This window comes from Biomphalaria glabrata, chromosome 11, assembly GCF_947242115.1.
Source record: "Biomphalaria glabrata chromosome 11, xgBioGlab47.1, whole genome shotgun sequence".
In the NCBI taxonomy this organism is placed as follows: domain Eukaryota; kingdom Metazoa; phylum Mollusca; class Gastropoda; family Planorbidae; genus Biomphalaria; species Biomphalaria glabrata.
Window position 1 is genome coordinate 14,027,618 of NC_074721.1, and position 26,033 is coordinate 14,053,650.

Below are 26,033 nucleotides of genomic sequence, written 5' to 3' on the forward strand. Positions count from 1 at the left end.
CTAAATTTGTCATTGTTATTATTGTTGTTAGATGTATTTACAGTTGCAGCTAATGGATGTATCTCTCTTGTCCATAGTATGACCAGGATGACTATCCTTAAAAAGATTTAGATTTGTAATAAGATCAGTTTCTGTTTTGACTTTCTTTTCTTTGAGGAAGGTAAATACTAAGTCTGTTACATTAGTCAGGACATTATCTATTAAAATCATGTCTAAAATTTGATTTGGATCCTTTATGTCACATTTTGTTAATTCCAGCCATTTAAACATGTTGGCCTTCATATCAAAGATAATCCTATTGAAATCTTCATCTTTATTTAGCTTAATTTTTTTTTTAAAGTTTCCGATAGAAATCTTCACTTTTTCCTAAGTGCTCTAAAAGTCTAGTTTTAACAGCTGTATAGTCCTTTTTCTGTTCAGCTGTGAGTGTACTTATTATATTTAAGGGCTCCCCTGATAGATTGGCTAGAAGATGTTTTGCCATATCCTCATTGTTTAAATTGTAAGTAGATGATATTTGTTCAAACTGAAGCTTATGTTCTGAATCTGGAGAGATTGATTTGGGACTCAAAAAGACGTGGTTTTTAGTTCAATTTTATAACATTTCACACGCAAGGCAATGAACAAATAAATAAGTCTGCGAAAATGACAAAAATATTATAGACCCTACAACAATTTGCTCAGGATTGTAAGAGTATAGTCAGTCTCCAACACTTAAAATTCCACGAATTTACTTGGATTTACATAAGTCGATATTGAAATCAGATTTTTGAAAAGCTCTTTTCGTTTTTCGAAATAGCAATTTGCAGTACAGACAACAGAAACACAACAGTGCCTTACAGTGGTTATCATTTTGTTTGTTACGTACGACAGTTCAATTGATCTCACTATCACAAACATGGCATCGCGATGGGAAGTAGATGCAGACGTTGGAACAGAGAGACTCGGCCAGAAGAAAGACGCCTGGAGGAAGCTGGTAGGTGTCCCATGTCCCGCAGGCAGAGAAGAGATGAGATGATCACATAACTTATGCGCGCAATCGTGACCTCCGTGATTCCATATCCATATCGAAGGTGCCGGGCAATGCGCGTTCTTTTGGTACCAGATGGAAACAGAATGTGTGGAGCTCAGAACGTACAAACGGAAGGGGCAGGTAACTCCTAATGCAGTGTTTCCCAAACTTGTTCCTTATCTGAGTAGTTCGTGGAACATAAAGGGAATTGAATTCACTTCGTGGCCTACTAATTAATTCTTCCAGTAGTTTGTGGAACACCGATTCAGGCATTTTAGAAACATGGTCCTAATGAATACAAACGTTAATATTCCCCTCTCCTTCCTTTATTATCACGTGACCCACTCACATCTTCCTCCCTAGTCCCTACCAACCCCGAAACATTTGTTCAGTGACATGTCAATAAATGAGTTGTTGTTTTTTATAAACTCCAATAAAAATATCCTAGTGACATTGTGTAATAACCTGCCCTGATTACCTGGATGACCTGCTTCATGGTACTTGTTTGTTTTTTTTTCTCCGAATTATTGGTTTCAGTTCTGCACTCTCTGCAGTCGCTGCTTTGTACGACGTTTTCCTTAGGAAAGCAAAACAAAACAACATTTTATGCGTCATTGCACTGGGTCACTTCGTGTCAATATTGCAGGTACATATTCCGGTCTGAGCTTGTTACCTGACAAACTGGTGGTCCATGGCTTACTATAATGTCGTTGAGGGTTTTTTTTTTAAGGCGGTACTCTATTATCGCTTTTTTAGGCTAAGATAAACAGGTAAAAAAATCTAGACTTTGACTTTTAGATTTAACGGAAGAAGGTTTGTTTCCTTGTGTTTTAAGGGATTTTATTTTGTTTTCAGGATAAATAAGCAGGTAAATATTCCATTCTTAGCCTTTTATATTTAACAAAGAAATGGTTCTTGGCTTACAGAATTCATTGAAAGTTTTTTTAAGGTGAAATGTTATTGTTACTTTAGGGATTTCCTTATTTGTTAAAAACAATGTATTTAGTGGTTTAATTAAGTTTTCTGAGATTATTTTTATAAGTTATGCATTATATACATATAATTGTACGACGTGCCTTGCCATTTACATGCCACTTAATATTAGTGCATTATGTTGCCCTGATTAAAGATGTATAAATGGTGTGAGGGAATTAACATATTTTCAGCAGATGATCACACTATGTGAGTGATAGTTTCAAATCTTTAAAATGTATTACGAACTTATCGAGCCCCAGAAGTCTTGTTTAAATTTTGGGTACCATAAACCTTCTGTGTAATTAATTTAAAATGTTCCATTGCTTTTTAAACTAAAATTCGTTATTTTTTAAGAAAAAAAAAAAACCAATAAGTTGCATAAAGGAGGTATTGTCTTTTTAAAAAAAAGTACTTTTAATTTTTGTTTTTGTTTTGTAATGAAAAATTCATGTACTGGTTAATATCGGCGAATTATTTTGATGAAGTACCTCTTTAAGTTGCATTATTATTTAATTGTATTATTATTAGAGATCTTTAATTATTCGACATTTTTACAAAACTTATATCAACTCACTATATCTGCCTATGTGTCTGTCTGCCCAAAAATTTGAACACGTTATTTCTCAGACACCCAATTTCGGATTAAGCTGAAATTTTTCACAATTATTTATTTTACCTGACAAAACAAGAATCAATTAAAAAATACAACAATTAGTTAATTAACTTTTTTTTGGGGTATTTCTAACAAGGGAAAGGAATAGTACTTGACTGAAGTGTTGTTATAAGCTGAATTAGTCCCCTTTATATTAGCTTGTCATCTTATGGAACACAAACATGAAATAGAAAAAAAAAGATAACTAACTATTTTTAATCTTCCCTATTCATAGACTCTTGGCTAGCGAAGTGGTTACCGCGTTGGCTTCAGAAGTCTGAGAAGGCTTTATCCCACAAGTTCGAATACAGGTCGTTCCTTTAAAAAAAAAAACAATTTAAGAAGCGATCATCCAGATACCCTGTTCTTTCTCCCAGACCAGTGATAGGATCATAGCGTATTGAGAAAGCCAAAAGCATAAAATTGTGCCAAATAAAAACAATTGGTAAAAAAAAAAAATAATCGCACAGATTTTTTTATTGTTAGTCTAGATCAGTGGTCTTCAATCTTTTTTGGCCTACAGCCCCCTTTTCGTATTTTTTCCTTAAAAAAATCCGCCAGCGTCCCCCCCCCCCCTGTAAGAAAAACACTTATAAAGAAGCGAGAGAAGGCAAATTTGAATAAAATGTCATTTATTTATTAATTTTTATGCTGCAAATAACATTTATTTCCTGCATGGAAGACGACCGCATGCCAAAGGCGATCTTCTTTGGCGAGCTTAGAGTAGGACGGAGTTACAGAGGTGCTCCCCAGTAAGCGCAATAATGATCCACTCAGGCGCAATTTCAATCTCACTGGCATAGAGAAAAGTACCTTGCAGCAGATGGCTTCTGAGAGACAGAGAACTCTCACAAAGGCTGCGGGACAATCACTTGAGACTCCAAGAAAAGCCATTTTTGAAGACAGGCGCAAAAGACGGAAAGAAAACTTAAATAGACTGCCAGCATACAACGGCTTTGTCTGCACGAAATTCGGGAAAATATGCACGTTGCAACTGTTGTTTTTTTTTTTTTTATAGTTATGTGAAATACTGCACTCAGACTTAACCTTAAGAATCGAAGACATTGCCATTATTATCATTATGCAAAAATTAATTCTAATAACTTGCAGTGAATACATACAAATTTATCTAATTGTCATTTTTTTTTTCAAATCCTAAGAATAGTTCCATTTTAAATTGCTGAATATATAAATGTAAATTTTAATATAAACATTATTATTGATGGATTCAGAACAAAATGAAATTAATGGGAACCTTGTACCTCCTGCAGTCTGACAATATTAGAAATTTCAAGCTTTAAATTAGCCATAGCAAGGCTAAATCTAGGTTAGCCACTTATGTTGATGGAAAAACTAACAAATAATTCCATTTTCGACCAGTTTTGAAATTTTACTGAAACATTTAAGTGCAGCCACATCTCTGTTGTGCCTCCTATGTTAACATTCTTTTTACTGAAGACATAATTTTGTAAATCTATTTTTTCCTGCATTTCAATTTGAACATCAGTAACAGATGTTTAGTAATTGTCATTTTTATATTTTTAGCGGCCCCCGTAAGGGGAAAAAGCCGCTATTAGGTTTGTGCAAAATATCCGTCTGTCCGTCTGTCCGTCTGTCCGTCTGTCCGTCTGTCACACTCAGATCTCGAAAACTAGAAGAGATATGAAAAATATTATTTCATCATTAAATCCGGCTTGAAAAGTTTAGGTGCAACGGCTACTTTTGGTTTTCTAAAAGCAAACCGTTTAATTTATAAAATTAATTATGCAAGCGATTTTTTCATAAAAATACACCAATTCTAAAACAATTACGTAAATGTAAGGGAGGCAATGTTACAATATGCTAACAAAGATGGACAATTTTTGTGTATTTTCAGTATCACTAAGTCAAATATATTTTTAAAATGTACAGGAAATGTTTACAACAAATACAAATAATAGTTAAAGACGTTTTTTCTGGTCAACTAGCTGCTAAAATTAAAAGAAAACATTTCTGTTTGTTTATAAAGGCTAATAATGCACTTTGTATGTAAATATCACGCACATTTTTTTAAATGGACTTTTTATGCAGCGATTTTCGTGCAGTAGCGTAACGTCGCAACATGATCAGGTGCTAAACCAATTCCTTAAACTTTTTTTAAAAATCAGATTTTATTTATTTTTTGTTTAGTGCCCCCATCCGAATAAAAGAAGCTTATTTTTGTGCGTTTTGTCTGTTGGTCGGTCTGTCCGTCACGATTAGATTTAAAAAACTAGAACTCTAAAAGCTATTGAAAATCTGATTTACCCTTTAATGTTCCTCCCATAACATCTCAATAGTTTTAAGTATCTAAAATTGATTGTTCCGGATTTTTTTGTGCAAAACTAATCAACGCCAACAAATGTTTGTTTGCTCTTCTAACTTATATTACATTCAAATTCCATGCTTAAATGTTGCAAAAACACATTATCAATAATATGTTGTTCCGTTTTTTATGTAAATAGCATATTAATGCTAAATCATAATCTCTATACTGATTTATATTTCATTAAGTGTAAAAATGTTCTGGATATTGTTTTATAAAACATGAATTATGCATAATGATTGTTTGAAATCGCATAAGGTTTTTAAAAAAAGTAATTTACTAGAATTGATTACTGAAAATTACTTTTTAGACATTTAATTTTCTTGTAAAACATAACATAGAAGTTTTGTAATCGATAAAGAAAGTTCCGGATTTTGTTTCTTACAAATCGTCGCCAGAAATTTCCGAATTTATTTAAAAATCTACTAACGCCAAATAATTGTTTGAACTCCCTCTTCTAATTAATAAACAAATAATCTTCTCAAATAATCTTCTCATTTACGAAATAATGTTTTTACGGATTTTTATGAAAAATATTTTAACTCACTACTCTCTTACAGTACATTTAACTTTCTACCTAAAACATTAAAAAATCTAATTATCGTTAATATTATGTTCCGATTTTTAAGGAAAACAGAATCCAAACACCAAAGTAAGGTATGAAAATCTCTCCACGTGGCTGTAGTACATCTAATTTTTATACGAGACCATCCAAAAAATTTAATTAACGGTATTACATTTATCTGAAATTCTCTTTTTCTTTTACTATTTATGCAAACATCCGGAACAATCTATTATATAAACTTTTCAATTGTGTTCATACCTAAAAATTATTGCGATGTTTTGAAACGTAAAATAAAGGTTAATCAATTTTTAATAACTTTTAGTTGTTTTTTTTTTATATCAAGATAACGGACAGACCGACTGACAGACAAAACGCAAAAACAATGCGGCTTTGATCCTTTTTAAATAATATCTATTAGAACTCAGTGCACCAATGTCTATGAACCCTCGTTAAATATCTTGTGTAAATAAAGATATTTTTTTTTATGGTACCGGTAGGCTACTAGCCTATTGTGAGGTAATGGAATTTTTTTTCTTTGACGTCATATGAATGGACTCTTTAAATGTAATGTTAAAAGAACGCACTCGGTGCACCAATGTCTATTAACCCTCGAAAAAATTGCTTGTATTAATGAAAACATATTTTAGTCTAACTAAGCCGTGTGACGTAGTGTTTTTTTTTTCCTTTGACGTCACATGGAATGAATTCTTTAAATGAAATGCTAAAAGAACGCACTCGGTGCACCAATGTCTATGAACACTCGAGAAATGGCTCGTGTTGATAAAGGTGATTTTTAGTCTAGCTAGGCCTTGTGACGTAGTGTTTTTTTTTCCTTTGACGTCATATGGAATGAATTCTTTAAATGAAATGCTTAAAGAACGCACTCGGTGCACCAAAGTCTATGAACACTCGATAAATGGCTCTTATAGATGAAGGCGATTTTTAGTCTAGCTAGGCCGTGTGACGTAGTGTTTTTTTTCCCTCTGACGTTATATGGAATTAATTCTTCAAATGAAATGAAAAAAGAACTCGGTATAGTAATGTTTATTAAGCCTCGTTATGTGACTCGCGTTTAAAAAAGGAATGATATCTTGATTTAGATCTAATCTAGATTTTTTAAACTAGATCTAGATTTTTATTACAGTATATCTAGATCTGGATTTATATTGTAATTAAAATTATTTTAGAGTCTAGATCTAGAATTTCTAGATCTAGTTTAGACTAAAATAGACTAGATTAAGATGTAGAATTTCAATTTCTAAACTTAAAGTGTAAAAAAAAAGTGTAGATTTTCATTTCCAAACGTTTTGATCAATATTGTAATGTTTTAATATACTAAAACTAATCTACTATTTTTTTATTAAATTTAAATTTAAATTTACGACAAATGAATCTTTGAAACATTATTACTTTTGACCATCGGATGGCTGCCTGGTCGTGCGGTTTGCGCGCTGGACTGTCGTTCAGATTTATGGATGGCCCAGGGTTCAAACCCTGCCCGCTCCCATCCCCCGTCGTCCTGCGGGAGGTTTGGACTAGGAAGTAATTATCTTCAACTCTGAAGGAACATCCGAAACGTGTAAAACATTTTACATCAAAATTAAATCACCTCTTGAATATTATTTGCGAATATGCAGATCCGACAGGGATCCGACTTCGACGGGGGCCGCCTCTGAGTTTGTGTAACACAAACTCTCTTTGTAATCTTGTTTTAAATTTATTTACTTCCTAGAAGCGAATCGTCATTTCTTCATAGAGCATTGATATGTGAATTACATAGATATCGATGTTCTTAGGCAGTAATTCATTTGTCAGCAAACAAGATATGTGAGATTGTAAAACCCTTTAAAATAGATGTAGTATATCGATAAAAGAGAAAATGATTTAATCAATGAAAGTGAATTTCTTTCCTTGCAGTCGGAGCTGGGTGTCATTCATTGGTGTTAGATACCTACCATGTAAAACAATTTTTTTAGCCTGCTTTAAGTCATCACCAACCGTTGTTTCTCAAAAAAAAAATAATTCAAAAATCGTATTTAAGAGCTTAACAAAACGAGCGAAAACAGCTCCCTTTTGAAATCCAGAGAAACTCAGTTTACAATAAGAGTTTAACATGTTGCTTATCATTTGTTTCACAAAACTGTTGAAAGTAGAGCTTATTTTTGGATGGGTTTGTATTTTATTTACAATTTTTATAATTAGATTCAAATAGAAATCGAATTGCGGGTTAAAATTTTAACAAGATGTTTCCTATGTATCATAACTGACAAGGTGAATATTGGATAGTTCTGTTCTTCATTTTATAGTACGTATGAAGCGTCCAGACACTGATGGTTCCCTATATGTCGTCATAAGCTACATAGCTAAGACAATTTTGAAATCATATTTCATAAGTAACCAAACAAAAAAAGTCTTTTGGTGCTACAGATAAGTTTTGAAAATTTTAATTTTAGTTTTAATCAATGTTCAAACAATATCAAAAGACTTTTTTTTAAAAGCTATGCATTTTTCTAAGAGGCCACTAAAACATATCCTGCTTTTTTGTTTTTGATATTGTTTGAATAGTAAACTAGATTTTATATTTGTTCAGGAATATTCTTAAAATATTTTTGAATATTGCTATAAGTTCATGAAGCCAACATGGTTTCTTTACCTGAAAATGCCCTCATTCAAAGTAGAAGATTGAAATACTTTCATCTAATGGCAATTTACTAAAACTTAAAATGTTCCCTTAAATACCAGCGAATTTAAAAAATGTTAAATTATTCTATTGAATGTTAGTTTTAACTTTTTTTTTTTTAACATTTACATATCTGTATTAACATATGTAGATAAAATAAACTATAATCTACTAGGCGTATGATCTAGTTTGTTTATCAAATCATAAACGTTTACGCGCGCATGACCTAACGACAATAGAGACCTTCCGATTACAGCAACGGAGTAAGAATTTAAAAATAGAAATTGGGATTCCTGAACTCAATTTCTAACGTTGTTTCTGTTCTTTAATTAGAAGCAAGCTATAATTAGTTTGCCAGTTTTTATTTTGAAGAATTTATTTATTTGTTTTGTTTCAGTGCACCTTTAATTTCTTCTTTCCCACTTTATGCCCAGCGCCCCCTTACCGCCCCCTTTTGTGCCCAGCGCCCCCGTACCACCCCTTTGGCTCCCAGCGCCCCCCCAAATCGTGAAAACGCCCCCCAGAGGGCGATATCGCCCCCGTTCTGGATCTATTACTTATTTAATCACATGACTGATCCAAACTAATTGATGCGCTAAATATAAGCTTTGTTTGGTTTTTTTTTTGTTGTTTTATTAAAGAATTTTTTGTTATTTGTTTGTTTTATTGGGAAATAAATTGTATAGTATAGATTTGTGTACGCCAACTGTGTTAGTCATGACCTACTTGTTCTGTATGTAATGACAGGATTGTAGAGACACTAGATATACACGACACATGCTCAAAGTTACTATAGAAACGTAGAAAAAAAAGACAAAAGTTATTTTTAACAAATTATAGTTCTTAATTTTTTGTCATATTATACATGTCGTTAGTCTAGTGAAGAGTGAGTTCCAAGCATAAGATCCTTAAATTGAACAGGCTCTCAAGACTAAATGTTTTAAGTAGAAAAATGCATCATAACTACTACTAGCTCTAGAATACATGGACCTATACACAGAGTGATCTATGGTACGATTCAATTATTTCAGTGTTAGAGATGTACTGACGGTAAAGTGAGGCCACCAGTAGCGGCCTTAGGGGGTGGCAAGTGGGGCAACCACCCCAGGCCCCGAGCCTGAGAGGGGGCCTCGCGAAAGGAAATTCCCTTTCACCTTCAGTTTTGAAAACCAGACCAGTTCTCAAAAACCTGTTATTCCATATTTTAGAAGCCTAGTCTATGGAAAATCTACAGATTTGACAATTTACTTCCCCTTTCTGTTTTATGTGCTTACGCCAAAAAAAAAAAAAAGTTTTTGCAAAAATCAAAAAAACAAATATTGCAGGTTTGGGAACATATGTTTTATATAAAGAAATTGTTTGTTTGTTTTCTAAAGCACAAGCTGTCACAAGCTGTCACAAGCTGTCACTCTAAGTTTGTTTTAGTTAACAAAAACCATAATAAGAGAATCGGCTGAAGCAAGAGAATAGTGTGGAGCAAGAGAATCCAGTGAAGCAATTAAGAGCACTAGATCGGCACATTGACTGCGTAGGAGTCACGGAGTTTTCTTTCTGGATAAAGACAGAATAATGGGGTAAGATAATGTCTTATTTCGACAATGGTCATAATGAGGTAAGAGTGTATCAGATTTAAAGTTTGGAACTCAGTCTTAAGAGGGCTCTATGCTATTACATGCACTCATCAGATCCGTGATGTATAAATTACTTTCTGCCCTTATCTTTTGTTTTCTCTTGTTTATAGTTTACTTTAAGAAGTAAATCAATCATTAATTAGTCTGTTATTAAGAGAAATAGAAACAATCATTTCAATATCACAAACAAATATTTTCTAGATCTAATCATGCATATTTCGTGAACCTCAAAATAGCTAAGCACTGAAGACTATACTTTGATGACAACCAATTACACTAGTGGGTACCGGAACGCGGCACGCGGGCCAGATCCGGCCCGCTGAAATGTCGGCACAAAGTGTAAACCCCTTCTCCAAAAAAAAAAAAGGTTGACTTTTTACATACATAATTTTTCTTAAATTGATTGGTCTCAAGACCTTTAACATTAGTGCTTTTATAAATGGGAATCTACCAGAACAAGTGAACGGATCTTTAACTTTTTTTGTGGAGCATGATAATAAACGAATATATTTAATTTGTAAATAAAGTGTAACTTCAAAAAAAAAAAAAAAAAAAACTAAAACATATAAACGTCATTATGAAACAAAAAAATGCCGGCATTTTTAGTTTGAGCCGCGAACAAAAAGAATGCTAAACTACGCCTAGAGATTAGAGGAAATATTTAGCAAATAGAAAAAGAGTCGTTGGTTAAGCCAGTTACAATGTTTCTCATATTTTAAGTAGAGAAATTAATCATTTTCTTAGGTGTGAAAGAAAACACTACATTATATCCAATTCCTTAATGTAAGTAGGCCTACTGGATAGATCCACGGGTTTCTAATCAAATAGTTTCAAATTAAGGTAAATTTCATTTTTTTTTTTGTTTTGTTTTGTACCTTTTCGTTCATGTGGCCCGCAAAACAAGTGTCAGTAATTAAAATGGCCGGCAGGTCGAATTAGGTTGAGCATCACTGGGTTACACTATAAGCCCCTATCTATTAGTAGGCCTATTTACCCATAAGTCGTGTACAACAAAGATCAATACTGTCCTCTTTTGTAGACTCCGTTGTACGGTAGAAATAATCTTTTTGTATCTAAAAAAAAAAAAAAGTATACTTCGATCTGTATGAGTGGTCAAGTTTTTTATAACTTTAAGGCAAACAATAGTTTGAAGATTAGTTTCAAAATATTTTCATGTTCTTCACAATAAATAGAACTATATTTTAATACTCAATAGTACTAATAAGTAATTGTTTATGAAATATATAGAAGAAAGACATTTTCTTTTTCTTTGTAATTATCCTTAAAGCTGGTTCTTGGAACTGTAGACACATCAAACTTCCCTCCATTGGCCAGTCTGAACTACTGCTCTGTCTGTTAGGGATCCAAGTAGAAGTGAATGGACATCCCAAGACTAGGGGCTAGTATTTTCTAGTCCTCTAGCCAAATTTAAATTTATTTATTTATAGTAAATAATCGCTTAATAAGATGTATAACGGAGTTATTTTCTTTTATAGTTCCCTTTAAGTATTTTGTGTTTTTCTTGTTATTGTTGTTGTTTTGTTGTTGTTGTTGTTTTGCGACACCGTTCACCATATTCTGGGCCTGATTTAGGGGAGGGAAAGAGGAGCTAAAGCCCAGGGGTTTCCACAATAAAGGGGCCCTCACAATAGAAAAAAAAATCCATACTTCGACCAGTCAGCAACTTTTGTTTGTTTGTTTTATATGTACATTTTTTTTTCGCATTTTTACCAACATTACTTAAAATCTTACAGTTGGCAACATTGTCGTGGTTAGAAAGTGTCTTCTTATAGTGTGCTCATATTCTCGTGGTTAGAAAGTGTCTGCTTATAGTGTGCTCATATTCTCGTGGTTAGAAAGTGTCTGCTTATAGTGTGCTCATATTCTCGTGGTTAGAAAGTGTCTGCTTATAGTGTGCTCATATTCTTGTGGTTAGAAAGTGTCTGCTTATAGTGTGCTCATATTCTCGTGGTTAGAAAGTGTCTGCTTATAGTGTGCTCATATTCTCGTGGTTAGAAAGTGTCTGCTTATAGTGTGCTCATATTCTCGTGGTTAGAAAGTGTCTGCTTATAGTGTGCTCATATTCTCGTGGTTAGAAAGTGTCTGCTTATAGTGTGTTGGGGGGATTTTTTCTCCCCCCCCCCCCACGACCCCCCATCCCGCGAAAAAAAATATTTACATGTATTTATTTATGTGTGTGTGTGTACATAATCTTTATTACACTCTGACGCTTCATTCTTTCGAAAGTCGTTTATTGTGCCCTAGAATAGGTTCTTCCTGGAGTTAGTACAAACATTGTAGATTTTTTCTCCCCCCCCCCCCCCGACCCCCTCCGCGAAAAAAAATATTTAAATGTATTTATTTATGTGTGTGTGTGTGTGTGTGTACATAATCTTTATTACATTCTGACCCTTCATTCTTTCGACAGACGTTTATTGTGCCCTAGAATTGGTTCTTCCTGGAGTTAGTACTAACATTGTAGATTCCCCGCCATTGCTAGCAATGGGGTCTGGGGGAGCACTAGCAGCTCCCCCATCGCGGGGTGGAGCCCCGCCGCCAAGGACTATTTCGGGTATTGAAAGCCTACAAAATGCATATTCTGAGGTATCTACATTGCATTTTCCTGCTATTAAAAATTTTTACCTAATGTGCTATTCTAGTGACTTTGACTCTCCCGAGCCATTCGGCGCATTTTCATTCAAGCTGTTTCCACTAAAATCTGTCACTATTAATGTCTGAAGCCTCTTCCCACCTGCTCTGAGGACCCCCATGAATGTGTGGCTCCAAGTTGTACTTAAAAGGATTGTCATCGCAACTCTTATTATGTGTAATTCATTTTGTTGGAGAACATGTCCCACAAACCTTATGCGACGCTCTGTCACAATCTTACACTGGTAGATATGTGTAACCTCTCTTAAATACGATCTTGGAATTAAGTGACTGTAGTTTGCTTTAGATTTTATATCGAAAAGGGAAGTTTTATCGTCAAAATCATCTGTTGGGGGTTTTAAACTAAAAAAAAACCTCTGGAGTTATTGTGGGTTTTTTAAATTCAAAAGCCCATTTAGCTACGGTAATAGAATTTAGTAACTGTAGTTTGCTTTAGAATAATATTGAGATAGAGGTTTTCCACCTCAAAATGCTCTGTACGGGGATCTTAAACTCAAAACAATTGGATTGGCTACGCTCAAATAATTTTAGTGTGTAATTTGCTTTTTTTATATTGAAGAGGTATTTTTTTGGCATCAAACCCCTCTGAAGGAGGGTTTAAACTCAAAACTCCTTTTGGCAAAGCTCATAGCATTTTAAGTGCGTAATTTGCTTTTATTCTTACACTGAAGATGTATTTTTTAGCTTCAAACCCCGCTGGCTGGGGGTTTAAACTCAAAACCCCGTTGGCTACGCTCATAGATTTTAGAGTGAGTAATTTGCTTTTTTTTTATTTTGAAGAGGTAGTTTTTAGCTTCAAACTCCACTGGAGGTACATTTAAACTCAAAACCCCTTTGACTACACTCATAACATTTTGAGTGTATAATTTGCATTTTTTTTTCAAGAGGTAATTTTTTACCTTCAAACCCCGCTGAAGGGGGGTTTAAACTAAAAACCCATTTATTTACGCTCATAACATTTTGAGTGCGTAATTTGCTTTTTTTCTTTTATTGAAGAGGTATTTTTTAGCTTCAAACCCTACTGAAGAAAGGGGTGGGGGTGTAAACTCAAAACCCCTTTGGCTACGCTTATAGAATTTTGAGTGTGTAATTTGCTTTTTTTATTTTGAAGAGGGGGTTTATCGTAAATTTTGGAGGGGTTTTAAAATCAAAATCTTCCTTAGCTGTGCTCTTGGAATTTGGGGATTGTCGTTTGCATTTTTTTGTTTTGTTTTATAGAAGAGGGGGATTTAACTGCAAAACTCTTTTAAACTCAAACCCCCCTGGTAGAGGGTTTTAAACTCGAACCCCCCTGGTAGAGGGTTTTAAACTAGAACCCCCCTGGTAGGGGTTTTTTAACTAAAAAACTAAAAAAAACCTTGGTTGTGCTGGGGCAAGTGATGGTTTAGTATTAAAATCTCACCTAAATAAACAAAATCAAAGCAAAAAATCAGTCACTAAATTCCGATCGGGGGGGGGGGATTTCATTTGGGGGGGGGGGGTTCACTGCTACGCCCATGCATTGCATAAACCCTAAAAATGTAGCCTACATTTTTGGTACTATAATAATTTATTATTAATTTTATTTATTTTCTTTAACAAAATTAAGTTAAATTTTCTTTTATAATTTGGCATTCTTTTGAATATTAGTATCCTTATTAATAAGTGGATTTTTATTAAAACTTTCAAAGATGTCCAGGGCCTCCATATAGACCTAGATCCGGCCCTGACCAGATTTAATCTAACTTTGAATGGGCGTTATCAATATATATTGTTACGAATCTCACTATCCAGGCTCTCTGCAAACTGCACCTTACACCACCAACGTAAAGAACTTGACAACTCAGGGCTCCAGAGTAACGTAACACTTTAATAGTTGAATAAATAACAGCCAATACTGTACAATTGGCAACACGTACACTGTACAAATATCTCTTCGATAACACCGTACCGCCGTATCAACTCTTGCACTGGCTTCTCCGTCTCGTTCCGGGCTTGCACTGGGTTCAACAGTTCAGGACTGACTTCACACACTGAGTTCGTTGTGTCGGACTCGATCACAGACCAAGATCAAGACGCCAGACGTCTCAACTGTACTTGACAGTACTCCGCACTGAACCGTCGTAATGCTCCGTACAGAACCACTCCGTTGAACTGTGCTGTAGTCGACCGTGTTCTGAACCCCTGTCGTGCACCTTCTCTCGTGAACCCTCTCTCGTGAACCCGCTTTCTGAACCGTCTTGACTGCGACACCTCCGCTGTTTATATAGGCCTTCTAGAACCGGACAGAACGCCGCTCGACGTTTCTAGGTGGTCAGATGACTACAATTCTCGGGACGCTAATGAGCTCTGTTCACGACGGCGATTCTTCCCGAACCCTCTTGTTGACACTCGTCTCGGCCGATCGTCGTAACTCGTCACTGTTGACCGCTCGTCTAGCGCTGGCCTGGGGCGATTTGCGTCGGCTGACTACACTCACACCACTACCCCCATCTGTGCCACCACCAGGTTTATAACAATATGTTATTGCTCAGTTCGGCTCTTGTGTTTGTTAGCTTATTAATGTATTGTTGTGGGCTAAGCTAATCTGACTTCGACTATGTATCATTTATTACTTAACATTAGCCACAGAACATTTCAAGTTGAATATAATTGATAGCAACATTCAGTTCTATAAAATGAGACTTTATTAACCTAAAACGTCACTATATCTAATTACTATTCAACTACTATTCAAAACACAACCTACTTCTAACATAACGCCATGTTGGTCTCTTGTTGGCCTAAGTCTACTACGTCATTAGTCTGGCTTAATACGTCACTGCTTTTACCGTCGCTAAAACTATACACAATATATTTAACTAACAAAACTAACCTACTCTCTAAATTAGTACATTACAGTATTGTTATTTCCAACAGCACTATTAACTACATCAACTTGCCTAATAGGCATCTCAAAAATAAAATAGCGGACGAGCTGTTTCACCTTGGCATATCACTCAATGACCAGGTACTCGTTGAAAAGTTCGACAAAGTTAAGGTAAAACTTTAAAATAAATGTCCTCATTTAAATTAGCATGAATACTTTATAATTAAAAGGCATCCTAACATGGAAATGAAAGTTGTAGATAGTATTTCATTTCTTCATTAACATTTAACTGGAATATGAGAGTATTCAATTGTATGTTTTGAATGTCATATTATACTAGGGAAAAAATGTTACAATTATTTGATGATATTAAGGATTGACCACTTTAGTCACGTGACAAGTTGTATAAGGACAAGATTGTCTCTCGAGACATAAAATGCCACAGAATAATAACATGAATAAATCACCGTATCCTGCCTTATCCTGTCGTTAGTTGGCTTAACAATAAAATATTATCGGCAACACTGCCTTTTTACCTGCCTCAGTGGACCACTTTTGGGGCCTAGTTTGAGTTTGTGTTTCCACACAAACTATCTTTGTAACCAAAGTTGTTTTTTTTTTTTTTTTTTGTTTAATATGCGAGCTAAAAACTAATAAATATTTTTTTTAATGCACAAAATAAAAACAATTAGTGAGTGGGTGAGATTCTTTAGTTGGCAGGTTATAGTGGGAAGAGAAAAGTGGTCGGTAGATCATCTGTGGTGCACCACGGTCCTATAGATGCAATCATACATAAAACCCTAAACCGTAACTTACTTACAAATACTAAAGCCTAAGGTTATAAAATATTCAGAAAGCCACAACCATTTCGGCACAGTTCGGATTCATTGGAGAAGAAACAATGTCTCAATAGAGTTTTGAAGTCTCTAGTTAACACTGGCCGGCTGGACCACGTGAAAGAATGGACCGACCTCTCTTAGAAAGAGCTGATTTTTTTACGTGAACAGTCACAGCACTCTTGCAATGAAAGTGAAGGGACAGGTCACAGATGATTAGATTAGAATGAGTTATGTGAATCGTGTAGATAGGTGTAGGACAGGATATTTCTATTTAAAGTTCTGCAACTTAATTAACAGGGGAGTGAATGTGTAGACATATTATTCTGTAGCAATTTTTACAAAGCTTTTATCAACTCACTCTGTCTGTCTGTCTGTCTGTCTGTCTGATAAAAAGTTTGTACACATTATTTCTCCCACACGCACTCTCGAATCGTGTTGAAATTTTTGGCACAATTTTTTTTTAGTACCAGTCTAAATAAAAAACTATTTTTAAAAATTAACCATTTAGTTAATTAACTATTGGTAACTATTTTGTTGTTATCGTACTTGACAGATGTGGTGGTATCAGTTGAATGAGTCCCCTTGAGGAGGCTTGCACTTTGAGTTGGAATTGAAGTCGTACAACTTGTTTGTATCCATTTCCAAAGCGATCACGGTCACATTCACCCCCACACACACACACACCTTTAACTTTCCCCACTGGTCCAGACAGACAAGGGATTGGATCAGGCTGAAGTGAGAAAGCTAAAAGCATGAATTGCGCTAAACAAAAACCGTCGATAAAAAAAAAAAATTTCTAATCGCACAGATGTTTTATTGTTGGTCTAAATCTATTACAAATTTAATTACATGATGGGTCCAAACTAATTGATACAATTACACTTAATATAAACGTATTAATTTTTTAATTTTTTTTTTTGTCTATTACATTGACAAAATAAATTTCAATAAATGTTGTCAACGGTTCGAGTAATGAAATTGTAAATGAGTCCTCCACCCCTGACGTCCCTCAGTATTCACGTTCACAGCAAACAACGTGTTTCTATGTTACTCACTAACGACACTCTTATTCGTTTCGTTGTTTTTTTTTTTGTTGTTGTTGTTGTTTTTTTTTGCTTTGTTTGTCTTTTATTTGGTAGCTATTTTGTATCCTATCACTACCGCTTACAGCTTAACACCTGTGCTATACTAGACTGTCAAGCAAAGGCGCCACACGAAGCCTATATTTTTATGTGATGTTCATGGAAAATAGCGGGGGAGATGCGCCAATAAAGTACCTTGCCCTGGGCGCACGTTTTGCTCAGTACGCTTTTGCTGTAGAATATTACTATTTCTACTATTGTAAATGTATTCTAGCTACTATTTCTACTATTGTAAATGTATTCTAGCTACTATTTCTACTATTGTAAATGTATTCTAGCTACTATTTCTACTATTGTAGATGTATTCTAGCTACTATTTCTACTATTTTAGATGTATTCTAGCTACTATTTCTACTATTGTAAATGTTTTCTAGCTACTATTTCTACTATTTTAGATGGGTGTATTCGTGCTACTATTTCTACTATTTTAAATGAATTCGTGCTACTATTTCTACTATTGTAAATGTATTCTAGCTACTATTTCTACTATTTTAGATGTCTTCTAGCTACTATTGTAAATGTATTCTAGCTACTATTTCTACTATTTTAAATGTATTCTAGCTACTATTTCTAATATTTTAAATGTATTCTAGCTACTATTTCTACTATTTTAAATGTATTCTAGCTACTATTTCTACTATTTTAGATGTAGATATTCGTGCTACTATTTCTACTATTTTAAATGTATTCTAGCTACTATTTCTACTATTTTAGATGTATTCGTGCTACTATTTCTACTATTTTAGATGTATTTGTGCTACTATTTTAGGTGTATTCTAGCTACTATTTCTACTATTTTAGATGTATTCTAGCTACTATTTCTACTATTTTAGATGTATTCTAGCTACTATTTCTACTATTTTAGATGTATTCTAGCTACTATTTCTACTATTGTAAATGTATTCTAGCTACTATTTCTACTATTTTAGATGTATTCTAGCTACTATTTCTACTATTTTAGATGTATTCTAGCTACTATTTCTACTATTGTAAATGTATTCTAGCTTATCTGTTGGTTACTTGTTATCTTTAGGTACGTTTTTATTTATCTTTTCTTTTGGTCCAGTTTGTTTTGGTGGGTGGTACCAGAGAACGGATGGAGACCCTTGCCCGCCATCTTGCTACCAGTATTCTGGGACGAGCGGAGGATGACTTTAGTTTTGACCACTCTTTCCAGAACTCTCGCTACTCTGGTTACTTGGTTGGGCCCATATTCTGTGTCAATGTAAGTGTCTGTATATAACATATAAGCTTAGTTGAATACCTTACTGCTTGACTGGTCAATATAAAACACCTCAGGAAGTAGGTATAAGTTAGAAATCAATTTTATAGCAATATTCGTATCATAAGAATTGCATAATAATAAGAAGAAGAAAAAGAAGAAGAAATCTAATTAATTTTTTAAAATCTTTGTTATTCGTGAGTAAATTTGTGTTAAAATTGTGCACTGCACATAGCAATAGATTATAAGGGCAAACGAACTATACGTTGGCATACAAACATATAAGTTCATTTCTTTTTAAAATGTCATGTGAAACTTATCAGAATGGTAGAATACACACACCAAACTGTGCTTGCACATGTTGGAATGGTTTCTAGTATCTCCTTATCCCTCGCGAAACCAAAAGCACATCAGAAGCTTTGCTCTTCTATTGGTCGACATGTTGATGTAAAGACTCAAAGACTCAAGAGTATTTTCCCTTTATTCGTGTAGCTTTGAAACAAAAACAAAATATACTACTTGGGATTTTCATGAGCAACTTAATCACAGTTCTTCTTCTTCTTCGTTCTCATTTTACAAAGAAGAGGTTGCGTTTCAATGTGTTATGCGCCAGGAGGCCCATTGACTCCAACTTCAGACTGCTTCTCTCTCTGGGTGTGCTCCCATAGCCTTTGATCAGATCATCTGCAAGGCAGCAGGTGTTTATTTTCGGAGTTTTCTCTCCTAGATGAACTGCTATCCCTGGCTAACGAGCTTCATCTACCCGGGTTTTGAGTTAGAGCGCCCTATACTCGCTTTTTGCAGTCATTTCTCTGGATTTCTGAGATGTTTTTAGTAAATATTCTAACCACTGAAATACTCCACCTCATCCTCCATGACTGCAAACCAGTTGGTCCGCGGCTGTTTATTTAATATTTATATCTAAGGGTCCTTCCCCTATCCGCCACCTTGGGAGACGCTTGGCAGAAAATGGTAGCTCCTCCAAGTAAATCACAGTAATTTGCACTTTGTTAGCATTTCGATTTGTAAGATTTGGTAAAATAAAAGAGAGACGGTGATATGGAGATCAATTGAGGAGATATAATGTAGCCATAAAAAGAATATATAAAAAAAGGACAATTCTTAGAGATTTGAAAGAAATATATATACACACTAAACAATGTCAAAGATGCCATATTGAGAGAACTGTTCATGCTACAAGCTTAACAGCTTAGAAATGTGTTTTTTCAATGCTAATAAAATGCGAGCAAAAAATTAGTGTACACCTTTTAAAACATTGAGATAATCACGACTTCTCTAGTTTGTGTTCCAAAGAACTAGTTTCCTACCCCTTTGATACAAATCTCCAATAGTAAATGTTAAATTAAACATGATTTTTGCCAATGATTTGAGACTGAGACTTCTGTCTTTAAATGTTGCCGGTCACCTCCCCCACACAGACACGCTATGCCCGTCTTCAACTTAAAAGAGTTCCGCACAGGAAAATATATGACTGGAATGTAAGTCAACTGTTTAGACCGATTTAAGACAATGAATTCGCCGGTCAAGGTGACACCTGTGCAGTTGAAAGCTAGCAGTTTGATAACAGTGTTAATCTACAAGAGGTGAAGGTCGTTGGTCCTTACGCAATTGTTTACGTTTTGTCAACACACACACACGCACGCACAAGCCAAACATGAATGTACTTTAAGAAAGTCAAGTAACTGATGCAGATGTCGACAATAATATACGAATGATGTAACTTTAAGAGTAATATAGACGGATAAGAAAAGTCGGGAAATGAAAAAAAAAAGTTGAACTGAAATGGAATGACAGACAGAAACACAGACAGACTAAAAAGCGAAAGAGCAGGAACCCAGATAGGATCCTTGTACGTCTCACTAAATGACTATTTCTAATATATTCTCATCTGTCACCTCATAGAGTAATAGTGTCAAATAATATACTCCTTTCTCACAAATGTAGGACTGGGATTTTTAGGATTCCCCTAAGTCCATCCAACTCTAATAGGTACCTGAATACGTTAAGAGAGTAAAGGCGGTTGGTCGTTGTGCTAGCTACATTAAACCCTTGTCAAGAAGCAGTTGGCCTTTACATCATCTACCCCTATAGATTGCCAGGTCTGAATGGGGTACTTTTGATTTATTTACGATAGATGTATTTTCTTTTGCACCAAGATGAAGAATTGTGTACCAGTGTTACTTAACATGAATTCAGTGAATGTCTTTTTATTAATCCTTCAATGTCTATATTGTACCCACGTACATGCAGTCATTGGTTCATTCTTATTTTAGCACGGCATTGGCAATCCGTCTTTGTCGGTAGCGTTACATGAGATCTTTAAATTACTCTATCGAGCAAGATGTAGTGATGTCACACTGATAAGAATTGGAACTTGCGGCGGAATAGGTAAGGAAGAAGACATGACCAGTTTTTTTTCTGCATATATAATTTAAGTGATATCCAACACTGACGTCATTATTGTAACAGCATAATTTAGCTCACGTGAAACAAATCAGGTAAAAACCTTCGTATGGCTCTGCCACGGTCGCGTCAATAAATCTGAAACCCTTTTATGACGAGTACAGTGCTGAGACTTACACCCTTAGAGTAAATGAAATAAATTGGGCGTTATGTTTTAAGGCAGTGATGCCCAAAATACGGCCCGCGGGCCAGATTCGGCCCGTGACGTGGTTCCATCCGGCCCGCCGAAATGTCGGCACAAAGTGTAGACAACCCCATCGAAAAAAAAGTTGACTTATGTATCTTTACCTATGTTAGGGCCCTTAATTTTTCTTTAATTGATTGGTATAATGACCTTTAACATTAGTGTGTTAATGAAATGAGAATCTACCTGAAAAAGAGAACGGATCTTAACTTTTTTTTGTGGATCATATTTGATCTATAAAAAAAAAAGTGTGGCTGTTTCTAAAAAGAACAAATTATAAACGTCATTATGAAACAAATATTCTTGGTTTGAGCCGCGAATAAAAAGATTGTTAGACTACGCTTAGAAATGGGAGGATTGTTGGAAATATTTACCAAAAAGCGACAATAAAATGAGTTGACGTCAAAGGTAGCTACAATGTTGTTCTTTTTTTAAGTACAGAAATTAAGCCATTTTCTGATGCGTGAAAAACAAATCACTCCAGATATCCAATTCCTTAATGTAAGCACTAGCTCCACGTGTTTTTCTAATCTAATAGTTTCAAATTCAGGTCAATTTCATTTTTTTAATGTGTACATTTTCGTTCATGTGGCCCACGACACGAGTGTCAGAAATTAAAATGGCCCGCAGTTCGAATTAGGTTGGGCATCACTGTTTTAAGGTGTCTAAATCCTCGCACCCCTAGCCGAACATGGACCAGTCCTTTCTCTCTCAACGCAAGACGCGACTTTTTTTTAAATTAAACTTGGTGGATTGTTTCTGCAATGGTGGCATCAGGAGTTGTTGTTTTTCGATAATCGTCCAATGGACACGCCCATATAAGCTTTGGTTTTAAAAAGTATTCTTTCTTTCTATTGCTTGTTATTTTTTGTTTTTTAAAACAGGTGTTGATGTAGGTACTGTGGTGGTAACATCTGAAGCTCTGACTGTAGGTTTTGAGCCTTATTATAACACGGTAGGAATTTATAACATGGTACCTGTGGCTTAAACTTAAGCTAATCTTTTAATAATGAGTTGATGTTTCTAAATAACGTAAAGCCTAAACACAAATAGTATTTGTTTCTTTTGATCCAAGTTTGTGTTCCATCTTTTCACAGTCCTCATTGGGTCAGCCACTCAGGCTTCCAACATCGGCTCATGTCGACTTGGTAGAGGATCTACTTCAGTGCAGGGGAGACAACTCTACGTTCCAGGTGGTCAAAGGCAAAACGTATTGTGCCGATGACTTTTACCAAGGTACCAATATGCTTTGACCGACCTCCCCCCCCCCCCACATACACACACACACACACACACACACGAAAACTGCTATTCAGTTTTGCGTGGTTTGTCTGCTCGTCCGTATGTCCGTCTATTACGTTTAGGTCTAAAAAAGCTACTTAAAATCCATTGTTATAACATTATTTATCTTGCTTAATTAAAGTGTCACTGCACTATTTCAGATATAATACCCAAGGTATTTTATATTATGTACTAATAATAGTAATACTTACTTACTGATGTAAAGTTATATAAAAAAAGATATACTATTATATATAACGACTATATAGTATAATCCAAAATGTCAAACAAAAAATAAGTTATCCTTTGATCTTTGGATGTGTTTCATTCGCGCTACGTGTAAACTAGGGATAAAATATCCCGTGGTCATTTTCTTATATCATTTGGACTAAATTCTAGACTTAGCAAGTAGAAGCAATACTGAGAAGTCAGCCATAATATTAGTTCACAGAAACCATATAACAATATTAATTAATTAGCCTGTTGCAAGAAATGTATAGCTCTTTTTTTTCTGTGCGAACAAAAACTGTCCGGGAATTAGGAAATCGCGTTGTATTTAGATTCTTTTAAACTGAAGGGAACATTAAAAGGGGGAAAGTAGAAAAGGCAGACGGAGAAAGCGATGGGAAGACAACTCTAAAGAATTGACAGGCCTATCATTGAAAGAGATTCTATCCAAGGCCAAAGTCAGGGAGAAATGAAGACAGAAGGTCGACAGATCAAGCGTGGTGCCCCAACGGTTAATCAAACTATGCTCTACTCTATGGGATATGTGAAGGTATAAGTCACAAGTTTTCTTTTGACTATATGGTATTTTATTGAATGCTAATGTCTAAAATGATTATATATAGTTCGTCAATCGTGGTTCGATGATGACCATTTTGTCATCCATGGGGGCTGAGGGCTTTGCACTGGGGTGTGGCTGGTGAGACCTATGTGAGCCCGGAATGTTCGGCTGCACACTGGGCAGGTTATTCCAGCTGGAGCTAGTGTCGTGGGCGTTGATTAGGCTAACAATGTAGACGTTAGTTGAATGGAATAAGTGCGAAGTAACACAAATGTGGGCGTACAATAAAGCATCGCTTAAGTTTGATACATGTAGAATTCTGAGACAATAATACTTCTATCTTTATATACTATCAGCTCAAGGGAGACTAGACGGGTCATTCTGTGACTTCGACGAAAAGGGAAAAGAAGAGTTCATGAACAAATTACAGAAGCTTGGAGTTGTCAACATTGAGATGGAATCTGCAGGAGTTCTGGGGTTAGCCAACAGAGTTGGGGTCAAAGGTTTGTTTTAGTTAAACGTTGAGATGTAAAGGAAATACTTTTTTGATGAAATATATAAACATGATATTCTGTGACGTTTTGAGAACTCTCTCACTCTCTCAGATATGCAAGTAGAAGTAATTGAGCTTGTTGATACATGTTATACTCTAATCCTGCTTATAATTTGGCATCTTGAGGTGAAAACAGCTTTGTTGAAGTTGATGAATAGACTATATATACGATACCGTTACTCCGCTTCTAGTTCAGACGTTTCAATGAGTAATTCTAAATTATTGTACATTGCCTTGAAGCAGAAATGTTGACCACTTTGTAAATATATACATTGTATATATGTTGTAAATATATATTTATATTTATACACAATCCTTTATTTAAAGAAAAAAAACCGGTGCCGGTACTCAGTGATGGATTTCCTAACTTTCAACTGCCGTACTAATAAGTTAATAATGAACGTTTTAATACAAGAAAAGCAATATTTTCCCCACATTGAAAAAGGTGCCGGTGGGCCATACCGGTGCGTACCGTTGCAAAAAAGCTCTGTCTATTATAAGGCTGCTTCTGTCTCGGAAGGCAATGGATGCGTCCAGGTTTTGTTTTGGTCTTCAGACTGGGCAGAATCTGTAGTTTGTGACTAATCAAGCTAGTTTGACACAGTTTGTGACTAATCAAGCTAGTTTGACACAGTTTGTGACTAATCAAGCTAGTTTGACACAGTTTGTGACTAATTAAGCTAGTTTGACACAGTTTGTGACTAATCAAGCTAGTTTGACACAGTTTGTGACTAATCAAGCTAGTTTGACACAGTTTGTACATGTGTGCATCTATTTTAGGAAAGCTTTCATTTTCTTTCTCTTGACTAAGGCAGCTTCGTTTCTTTTGCTCTCGGCGAGGTTCGTACCAGCACGCACAGTCTGTCTCCATGCTATCCGATCTTGGGCTACTTCCTCGGCCCTTGGGTCTGACTCCCTTCGCAAGTTCAACATATAGGATGACTTTAGGGATTCTTCCATCTGGCAACGTAGTAATTTCTGTGTCAGAAGTGCATAGATACTGTGCTTATTAGCCAGTTTCAAAACTTCCTGATTGGAGCACAGTGTCATAGCAACGATGGTGCGTATGGGTTCACTGCGCCACGGGCCAAGACTTTTAACAGAAATTAAAAAGATAGTCATTTTTTACTTAATAGAGTAATTACAAGTCTGACACTATTATTTATAAGAAGTCGTAGGGCCTACTTAAAGTTATTGAAATGAGACTATTAACTATTAGTTACTACTTTGAATGGGTGATATAGAAATAAGGAGGTTCTTAAGGAAATACATTCAGGAAGTTTCTAGTTGTTTTCCCTCTTACTCATCCTTCGAGTTTCTTGATGTGAGGGCAAGGGGACACTATTACCATTGAACAGAAATACAAAACTATTCAAAGTGAAACGTTCCTGACATGTACATCTTCTAATGATTTGTTGTTGTTTTTCCTAGTCACTGTATTGAGTTTTAACTTGCTACTTTCAACAGCTGCCGTCGTGTGTGTTGTGATAGTGGACAGAATTACAACGGATCTTCCTCAACTCAACAAGCAGGAGTTTCAACAAATCGAGGACCATCCCATGCAGCTGATCACAGCCTATCTGCAACGACACATTCACTAGAAATGACAAATGTAGCTTATAGAAACACCTCCCTAGTTCTCCCTTGAAATAAATCAACAACTGAGCTCAGAAACAGAGAGATCTAGTTGCCTAAATTAGAAACTTTGTGTAGCCATTTCTTGCGCTGTGATCAGCTGGCTGTGATATAAAACTTGCTTGATTCTTTTCAAATAAAATGTAATTATTACTCTTCCTCGCCGGCTTTGAACCAGTTATGTCATTCAGTGACAAAAACATTTTTTTTAAATACTTTTTTAAAAAAAAGGTTATATTAAGCGCAATTTTATCAATTAGTTTGGATCAGTTTGGTAAATGTGTGTGATTGACATAGACATGACAAATCTGTGCGATTAAGAATTTTTTTTTACCAATAGTTTTTGTTTAGCTTTTAGCTTTCTCAATGCGCTATGATCATATCATACGTCTGGATCTGTTGTGAAAAAAAAAGGGGGGGGGGGGTGGGAAGAGGTTATCTTGGTGATTGTTTACATAATTATTTGTTAAATGCATACAAAAAATTCACTCCGGGCTCGAGTCCTCAAAGGGATTTATTCAACTTTTAT

At 35.2% G+C, this 26,033-nt stretch overlaps 1 protein-coding gene across 3 annotated transcripts; it reads left to right on the top strand.

Annotated features, from left to right (window-relative positions):
* The first annotated feature begins 1,661 nt into the window (after positions 1-1,661).
* LOC106054846 (uridine phosphorylase 1-like) lies at positions 1,662-25,663 on the top strand. Of its 3 annotated transcripts, none has more exons than XM_056003709.1 (9): positions 1,662-1,880; positions 9,605-9,802; positions 15,428-15,548; positions 18,425-18,583; positions 20,875-20,989; positions 22,133-22,203; positions 22,346-22,484; positions 23,673-23,819; positions 25,337-25,663. In XM_056003709.1, exons 2-9 carry the CDS (start codon positions 9,798-9,800, stop codon positions 25,468-25,470), a joined length of 891 nt encoding a protein of 296 aa, XP_055859684.1. In that variant the 5' UTR covers positions 1,662-1,880; positions 9,605-9,797; the 3' UTR covers positions 25,471-25,663. The 3 variants fall into 3 exon arrangements, with proteins under 3 accessions (XP_055859684.1, XP_013066365.2, XP_055859685.1); XM_013210911.2 differs by having other exon boundaries at positions 1,663-1,782; XM_056003710.1 differs by lacking the exon at positions 15,428-15,548 and having other exon boundaries at positions 1,663-1,880.
* The last annotated feature ends 370 nt before the right edge of the window (positions 25,664-26,033 follow it).

What these genes read in the sequence shown, in the direction of transcription:
- LOC106054846 (XM_056003709.1), top strand. An exon ending in AAAAGTTCGACAAAGTTAAG is followed by an intron (nt 15,549 to 18,424) that starts GTAAAACTTTAA and finishes CTTTTGGTCCAG; the next exon opens with TTTGTTTTGGTGGGTGGTAC. An exon ending in TTGAGCCTTATTATAACACG is followed by an intron (nt 22,204 to 22,345) that starts GTAGGAATTTAT and finishes ATCTTTTCACAG; the next exon opens with TCCTCATTGGGTCAGCCACT.